This window comes from Sinocyclocheilus anshuiensis, unplaced genomic scaffold (assembly GCF_001515605.1).
Source record: "Sinocyclocheilus anshuiensis isolate Anshui unplaced genomic scaffold, SAMN03320099.WGS_v1.1 scaffold70, whole genome shotgun sequence".
Taxonomy (NCBI): domain Eukaryota; kingdom Metazoa; phylum Chordata; class Actinopteri; order Cypriniformes; family Cyprinidae; genus Sinocyclocheilus; species Sinocyclocheilus anshuiensis.
Window position 1 is genome coordinate 2,133,329 of NW_015542377.1, and position 9,002 is coordinate 2,142,330.

The 9,002-nt window shown below is 37.8% G+C and overlaps 1 protein-coding gene across 1 annotated transcript in view; it reads left to right on the forward strand.

Annotated features, from left to right (window-relative positions):
- LOC107692429 (dedicator of cytokinesis protein 7-like) overlaps positions 1–9,002 on the forward strand; it is a 51,176-nt gene that overhangs the window by 23,660 nt on the left and 18,514 nt on the right. Inside the window, exons 22-34 of the mRNA XM_016491477.1 lie at positions 162–283; positions 718–736; positions 866–1,035; positions 3,552–3,641; positions 4,094–4,189; positions 4,298–4,438; positions 5,742–5,913; positions 6,030–6,184; positions 6,719–6,901; positions 7,161–7,188; positions 7,447–7,475; positions 7,560–7,673; positions 7,755–7,890. Coding sequence (XP_016346963.1) covers positions 162–283; positions 718–736; positions 866–1,035; positions 3,552–3,641; positions 4,094–4,189; positions 4,298–4,438; positions 5,742–5,913; positions 6,030–6,184; positions 6,719–6,901; positions 7,161–7,188; positions 7,447–7,475; positions 7,560–7,673; positions 7,755–7,890 — 1,455 coding nt within the window. The remainder of the gene's footprint in view (positions 1–161; positions 284–717; positions 737–865; positions 1,036–3,551; positions 3,642–4,093; positions 4,190–4,297; positions 4,439–5,741; positions 5,914–6,029; positions 6,185–6,718; positions 6,902–7,160; positions 7,189–7,446; positions 7,476–7,559; positions 7,674–7,754; positions 7,891–9,002) is intronic.

A 9,002-nucleotide genomic window follows, 5' to 3' on the forward strand; every position in this document is an offset into this window, starting at 1 on the left:
TGTGTGTGTGTGTGTGTGTGTGTGTATATATATATATATATATATATATATATAAAATAGTATTTAGCTTGATTGTGAGAACTGCATAAAATAGTTGTTAGTTTCCTGACCTTGGCTGCTGTTTCTTAAAGATCTTGTGTTTTATTTTCTTTCTGCTGAAGTGAATCTTGGTCAGGCTTCTTTTGAAGTGATGGCATCCATAGTGAACCGTCTACATAAGTACTTGGACACTAGCCAAGATATGCATGGGCGAAACAGTTTCTTTCCTCTGCCCAGGACCAGTATTTAGATAAGTTCTTTGCACTGGTGCATGCGCTGGATGAGCATATGTTCCCTGTGAGGATAGGAGACATGCGCATTATGGAGAATAATCTGGAGGCTGAGCTGAAGTCTAGTATAGCAGCTCTAAATTCCGCTCAGCTGGAGCCTGTTGTGCGCTTCCTCCACCTACTGCTGGACAAACTGGTGTTGCTGATGGTGCGGCCACCTGTCATAGCCGGCCAGATAGGTACCCTCTGTCCTCCAACCTACATAATCTCAGAAAGCTCACAGAAAAGTTTTACTTTAAAGAGATAGTTCAACCAGGAATGAAAATTCTGTCATCATTTACTCACCCTCATGTTGTTCCTGAACTGTATGACTTTCTTCTATGGAACATAAAAAAAACATTTTTTTCATAAAAAAGAAATCTCTCTCTCTCATATATATATATTGGACCCCAACTCCCCATCTCCAGGTCAGGTTTCAGCTTGATCTTTTGATTTTAGGTCTCTAAATCTGTGGCTTTTGGAGTGTTTAAGATTAGGTTAAATTAGTTGTTACTCCAGTGTGTTTCAATTTTGATTTATTGTTTTTGGCGTAATAGGCCCTGGAGGATTGGGCGGTTCAGTGCATTATGCCACCATGGCCCGTTCTGCTGTTAGACCGTCAAGCCTCAACCTCAACCGCTCTCGTAGCCTTAGCAACAGCAACCCAGACATCTCTGGCACTCCTACTTCCCCAGATGATGAAGTACGCTCCATCATTGGCAGCAAGGTAGGTAGACACATTTCAGCAGCTCTATTGGTTATAATTTATTTCTAATAATATTACAAATGCATCGTTGTAGTTTATGTACACATATCAAAATGTATTTTATTAGTGCTGTTAAGACATGCTTTGATTGCTCCAGCTGGATGTGAATAATTGTATTCATTATTATGAATGCATTTGTAGGTCATTGACTTTCTGCACTAGATTGCTGATTTAGCTGATCATCAGCATTTCTCAATGTTACAGATCAACCTATAGCTCACCAGCAAGACAAATATTAGCTGAAACATTTTATGTACTTAACCCATGTTACACAATCTTGCAAAAGGGAAGAACAAAAATAAACTGTAACACAAAAAAAAGAACTGTAACACAATAAATGTGTGGTTGAGATCGGTGGCCAACAGTTTGCCTTTGATGAATGTGTAACTTATAACTCAGTTATTTGTTTGTGCTGTCTTCATTGTTGATGCGCCCAATTTATTGAAGGGAATATGCAAATCAGGTAACACAGGAAAAATAAGAGATTCATTATTCTATAATAAATAAACAGAAATCTTTAAGTATGTGTCACTACTTAAGTTCCATGGCCGTAAATAAACTTTATCATGAAAGCACATGAAATCTTAAGAATCTACATTTAAAATGAAAATCATATGTTTAACAAATATACATTTAATAAGTTAAATGATTGCAGTTGTAATCAAACTGCTCTAAATTAAATTGTTAGTGTGTTGAATGTTCTCACGATGATTTCAGAAGAATTACCTGCATATACTACTAATCAAAGGTTTGGGGTTTAGAAGATTAATGTTTTTGAAAAGAGTTTTTGAAAGTAATATTTTGAAATAAAATTACAGTTTTAAATAGCTAAGTTTTCTAGTTGAAAATATTTTAAAAGGTAATTTATTCCTGTGATGGCACAGCTGAATTTTCAGCAACCATTACTCCAGTCTTCAATGTCACCTGATCCTTCAGAAATGTTTCTAATATGCTGATTTGGGGCTCAATAAATATTTCTAACTTATTATCATTATTGTTGGAAACAGTCAAATATTTTGTGGTGCCTGTGATACTTTTTTCAATATTTTTTGATGAATAGTTCAAAAGACCAGCTTTTATGTAAAATCTCTCTCTCTCTCTCTCTCTCTCTCTCTATATATATATATATATATAGTAACAATGTAACAGTCCTTACTGCCACTTTTAACAAATTAAGTGTATCTCTATTGAATAAAAAATATTAATTTCAGAAAAATCTTGTTGACCCCAAACTTGTAAAAGGTAGTGTAGATGATGTAGTAGACAGGAATTTTATAATGTACCAAATGCTCTGAAGATGTTTAAAGATGCTTTATTTGAGGTACACTTAAGAATTGTTGGTGCAAACCAATGATCCTTTTCCCCCCATTGCAATGAATGAATCAGCCTGGTTTCACATCATGTGTTCTCTGTGCTAACCGTGCCCAAACTAAGCCTTTGATTCCGTTACCACTTAAAGAAGCTTGATAATCTAACCTGTTGCTGTTGCTGTTCAAAGATGAGAAATTAATATAAACTAACTTGCTCCCTTGCTCACTTTCTCATTTACCTGTAACTTTTGACCTTTCACTGTTCCCTGGCTTGCTTGCGTCTGCCCGTGATCCTTTTGACGCCACCCTTGGCTTGCAGGGCTTAGATCGCTCCAACTCCTGGGTGCATACCATGGGGTGCAAAAGCGCCCCCTGGGGGACCAGCCCTGGCTCATCATCTGATGCTAAGCAGGTCATTTTGACTATCCCAACCCCCAAATTCAAAGCAGAATTCCCCATTTCACACAGCCGTTCCCAGTAGCACTAACAGGAATATCTAGTAACTCCATGGCACACTCCTTTCCCTCTTCCCTCTTCCATTTTCCTTTTTTTTTTCTTTACTTCCTCAACCCCATTCACTCTTCTTAAACAGTCTTTTCCAAAGCCACCTCATTCCTCTTATTCAACATTGCACTCTAAAACACATTGCATGGCCATAACTAACCAATTTCCATTTTCTCTCTGCCTGGCATGTTATGATATGCTGCATGTACATGTATGCGTGTGTGTGAATATTTTGTTTGTCCGTTTGTTTGTATTTATTTTAATAACCAGCACCTGATTAAGGCTAATAATTTTCTTTTCTCATTACTCAGTGCCTGTAATAGTCTGATTCATTAAAGCATACATGCATATTTATTTATTTATTCAGCATCATATCTTCATCACCAGCATCAAGACTTTTTCTCTTCAGTCTCCTTATTGAGTAGACTATGTCATTCAGAATGGCTATTTGTCTGATGGAAACTAATTGTTTAATTAAAAAGTAATTGCATTTTTAAATTATTTATCTATTATGATATTACAGTTTGTGCAGTCCCGTTCTGTATTGTGTTTTTGTGTGTGTGGGTTGAAGGTGTGTGTGTAGATATTGGTAGTGAATGGCACCACATACTCCTGTCCTCCACACTAATCTATTGTCACCTTTCCATTCATCCCCACCCGTAGGCCATGGAGCGCAGTGGCAATCGCATGTCATCGCACACTGAGAGCGCCAGTTTCTTGCAAACATTAACAGGACGCTTGCCAACCAAAAAGGTAGAGACCCAATTCCCTGAGGGCAGGAGCCGACCCCCTCCTTGCCTCACTTGCGCCTGTCTGTCTTGGAATGACTGGATGTTGTTGTTGATGTTGTTTTGTTGCTGTGGTTGTCATTTTCTTGTGAACTCTGAGTATCTGTATTTCTCTTTACTATGAATGACTGGCACCACTTTACTATGAATGCACCTGAAGAGGGAATTATGTGTCACTTGTGGTGTAGAGCACCCAGTTGGTCTTGGCCCGGTAATGGGTACTGTGTTCGAATGGGATGTTTATCTGTGTTTAATGTTGGATCCGTAGAATAATGAATCCTCCCCACTCTTGCAGCAACACAGTGGGCCTTATGTCAAAGGACCGTATCATATCCCATAGTAGAACTAAGACATACTGACCTATATGCAGTGTATTTGATGGTGAATGGTTCTTTGATGGTTCCTTCCTGTTCTCAGCTCTTTCATGAGGAGCTTGCCCTGCAGTGGGTGGTCAGCAGTGGCAGCGTGAGAGAGGGAGCCCTGCAACAGGCCTGGTTCTTCTTTGAGCTTATGGTAAGGACTACCACAATCATAAATCCCCATGCTTCCTCCTTTATGAAAAAAAGTGTAGCATCTGTTTTTGAGGTTGTGAGAGAAAAAATATGTTCTTTCTCTTTTCAGGTTAAGAGCATCATTCACCACTTGTACTTTACTGACCGCCTGCAGTCTCCCAGGAAGAACCGCTTCCCTGAGCGCTTCATGGATGACATCACCGCTCTGGTTAGCACCATTGCAGGTGACATCGTCTCACGTTTCCAGAAGGTGAGAAAACTACATGAATGAATTGAACCGTTTGTCTGTTTGTTTATTTGTTATTTTTTGTCAACTTTTATTTTGTTTTACATAATATCATTATTATATTACAAATATCATATGTGCAGCAACATTGACATTATACAGTGGGTACGGAAAGTATTCAGACCCCCTTAAATTTTTCACTCTTTGTTATATTGCAGCCATTTGCTAAAATCATTTAAGTTAATTTTTTTTCCTCATTAATGTACACACAGCACCCCATATTGACAGAAAAACACAGAATCGTTGACATTTTTGCAGATTTATTAAAAAAGAAAAACTGAAATATCACATGGTCCTAAGTATTCAGACCCTTTGCTCAGTATTTAGTAGAAGCACCCTTTTGATCTAATACAGCCATGAGTCTTTTTGGGAAAGATGCAACAAGTTTTTCACACCTGGATTTGGGGATCCTCTGCCATTCCTCCTTGCAGATCCTCTCCAGTTCTGTCAGGTTGGATGGTAAACATTGGTGGACAGCCATTTTTAGGTCTCTCCAGAGATACTCAATTGGGTTTAAGTCAGGGCTCTGGCCATTCAAGAACAGTCACAGAGTTGTTATGAAGCCACTCCTTCGTTATTTTAGCTCTGTGCTTAGGGTCATTGTCCTGTTGGAAGGTGAACCTTCCACCCAGTCTGAGGTTCTGAATGCTCTAGACTGGGTTTTCATTAAGGCTATCTCTGTATTTTGCTGCACTGAGCGTAAATGGCTGCAATATAACAAAGAGTGAAAAATTGAAGGGGGTCTGAATACTTTCCGTACCCACTGTATATATATAAAGTTTGGGATCAGTAAAATGTGTAATTTTTTTTTTTTTAAGAAGTCTTTTCTGCTCATCAAGGCTGCATTTATTTGATCGAAAATACAGTCAAAACTTTAATATTGTGAAATAGTATTACAATTTAAAATAACGGTTTCTATTTTAATACTTTAAAATATAATTTATTCCTGTGGTGGAAAAGCTGAATTTTTATCAGCCATTACTACAGTTTGCACAGTGTTACATGATCCTTCAGAAATCATTCTAATATGCTGATTTATTATCAGTGTTGGAAACAGTTGGGCTGCTTAATATTTTTTGGAACATGTATAAACAATTATATAACTATAATTATATTTACAATTATGTATATTATTTTTATTTTTATATATTATTTTATTATTATTATTATATAATTCATAATTTAAATTAAGTATTTTAATTATTTATAACATCTATCAAATATTTAATTTTACTCGGCTCTTCTATATTTATTCTGCTCTTGCTATAGGATGTTTGGTCTTCATAAGAAGGTCATCAGCGTGGTTCATAATCTGCTGTCCAGTCATGACTCAGACCCACGTTATGCTGACCCTGAGGTCAAAGCTAGAGTTGCCCTGCTCTACCTACCACTCATAGGCATTGTGATGGAAACCCTTCCCCAGCTCTATGATTTCACCGGTATGTTAATAGATTTTTGTATCCGGCTCATGCTGTATTGTAAATATGTCATGTAATAACAACATTCACCAACAACATTTTCTTTAGATGTTTTAACATTTCTTTTGACATCACAGAATCCCATAATCAGTGGGGTCGTCCTGGTGGTCCAGGTACCGAGGAGCAGGAAGCTGAGGGCAACAGTATGATCAGCCAGACTGTTGCCATGGCAATTGCAGGGACCTCTGTGCCACAGATGTCACGGCCTAGTAGTTTTCTGCTAAATACACAGGTATTGTGACCTCACTGTTTGGATGCATTGTGTATTTTTATTTTTTTTTATTTTACTACTTTTACTTTCTTCTATCAGCTAATATAACAAGTTATTTTATTATTATTATTATTATTATTTTACATGTATATACATTGCTATATTACATAACTACCATAAATGTATATGTATGTATTTTTCCCACCCAAAACATAAACACTTTTTAATCTCTGAGGGTATTTTTAAGTAAATATTTTAGAATATTTTATATCTGACAAGAAAGTTTTGAAATGCATGCAGTAGAGGGAAAGTAATGGCGCACTTTGCATTTAAAGTAAAGCCAGTTTTTTTTTTTTTTTGTGCACATCCTTTTTATTTTTCGAAAACTTAAGCTACCATAATAAATGTAATTCTTCTGAATTAAAATAATTGATTACTTGATGTTAGAGACAGTTAGACCAAAACAAAGTTATTCAACAAGAAAGATACATCATGCGATGTCTGAAAAAGTAGAATCCCAGTCCTTCACTAAAATCTATACACCTTGTTCTCCAGGCCACCCGTCAGCATGGCTCGTTCTCAGCTGAGTCCAGTCGTAGTCTGCTCATCTGTCTGCTGTGGGTGCTGAAGAATGCAGATGAGATGGTGCTTCAGAAATGGTTCACTGACCTGTCTGTCTCTCAGCTCAGTCGTCTGTTGGATCTGCTCTACCTCTGTGTCTCCTGCTTCGAATACAAGGTTTGAATAAACTTCATAGTAGAGGGAGCTAATACCAGGTGTTAATCAGAAGGGTCTTCACAGCACTTCTGGATCTCTTAGTAGCAATATATCTGTATCTGTTGTCTCTTTCACGTCTGTTTTCGTTTCCATTCATCTCTAAAGAAATGCACTCAGTCTGCTCAGCTATGTCCTTTCACAAACCAAGTGAAATTAATTAATGTTTGTGTTTTTCTATCCATCCATCTCATACAAAAAGGCCCATTTTTTGTTCATGCAGGGCAAAAAGGCATTTGAACGTATGAACAGTGGCTGCTTAATATTTTTTGGAACATGTGATACTTTTTTCAGGATTCTTTAATGAATAAAAAGTTAACAATGTACACTACAGTTTGGGGTCCATACTTTTTATTTTTATTTTTTATTTTTTTTAAAGAAATTCATACTTTTATTCCGCAAGGATATGTTTAATCAATAAAAATTGATAATAAAGACTTTGATATTGTTACAAAATATTTATTTTGCATAATTATATGTATGTTAAGTTCAGTGGTTAATTCTTGCAGATGATCAGTCAAGAAAAAAAGCATGTCCAGTATGTCTGTTTATTCTAATTATTTTAAGCTTTTGAAGTGGTGAGTTTGCTGTTTCACGTTTGTCTTTACTTTATTGTCTTTAGGATCTTGAATTGGTGGAAAGGCTCAACACCAGCTTGGCCTTCTTCCTCAATGACCTCCTGTCAGTCATGGATAGAGGCTTTGTCTTCTCTCTCATCAAAACCTACTGGAAACAGGTACCTTACAATTCAGCTCCAAACATTTTATGCTTTTACACACTGTCTTTTCTGATGATCTTCTATTCCTTCAATTCCCAGGTGTCCACCAAGCTCTATGCACTACAGAACCTCACTCTAGAGTCTCTGAGACTAGACTTCCTGAGGATCGCCTGTAGCCATGAACACTACGTCACTCTAAACCTGCCCTTCAGTCTATGCAGTGATTTTGGTGGGGGTAATTGAGAATGAATGGGGGAAAGTCACGTGAGAGGAGGCAATGCCTCCATCGGGATATGATTGGATATGACTGGTTATGATCAGCTGTGATTGGTTAATGCGATAAATCCCGCCTCTTGTGTTTGTGCGCTTTCCACTTCTGAATGAACAATATAATGGCGTTAATGGGACGACTAATTTAAAAAAGTAAACAACTCGCACACTCTGTGGGGTCATTTTTAGTGAGTAATCAGCTTGGTGAAATTTAAAGTAAATCTCTGTGTCTGTAACCAATATTTACCGAGCTTTGATGACTGATGATCCGAAAAATTCAAAAATAGTTAAAGCTGCAGTCCGTAAGTTTTGCCTCTTTGTCGTCCATCTCTGTTTGAAAACCTGGAATTGCAGCTGTCTGCGGAATTATCTAGCTTGCGTGGGTTGTGAGTCGGCACGGCTCCAGCGCACAAGCTCTATGCACTACAGAACCTCACTCTAGAGTCTCTGAGACTAGACTTCCTGAGGATCGCCTGTAGCCATGAACACTACGTCACTCTAAACCTGCCCTTCAGTCTACTTACACCCCCAGCCTCCCCCTCTCCTTCGGTCTCCTCTGCCACATCTCAGGTATAAACACTATCTGAGAAAGGTTAACTGTAATAAACTCTAAATTACACCAAAATTGATAGTTATAAAAACCTTCCTCCTATTTTTTTTGTTTTTCTTTCTCGTTGTCTCCCACCAGAGTTCTGGTTTCTCTACCCAAGTGCAGGACCAAAAGATTGCCAACATGTTTGAGCTGTCTGTGCCCTTCAGAGAGCAGCATTACCTTGCTGGTCTGGTTCTGACAGAGCTGGCTGTAATACTCGACCCTGAAGCTGATGGGTCAGTACCCTGGTGTGTGCCCTATTTCCATTCGTAACTCTTCAAAACTACAATTTTATAACTATAAAAAAAGTATGTGTGGCAGTCAGTCACTGCACTGGTGTAGATATTTACTGTACTTCACACTCACAGATTCTAGCCTACGTCTAGGAATATGACCCAAATAAGAATTTTCACCGTATATTGCCATCTGAACAAGTAAGTAACAAGTCTGCCACGTTTGTTCTGACCAACTGAGGAAAAAAGCAT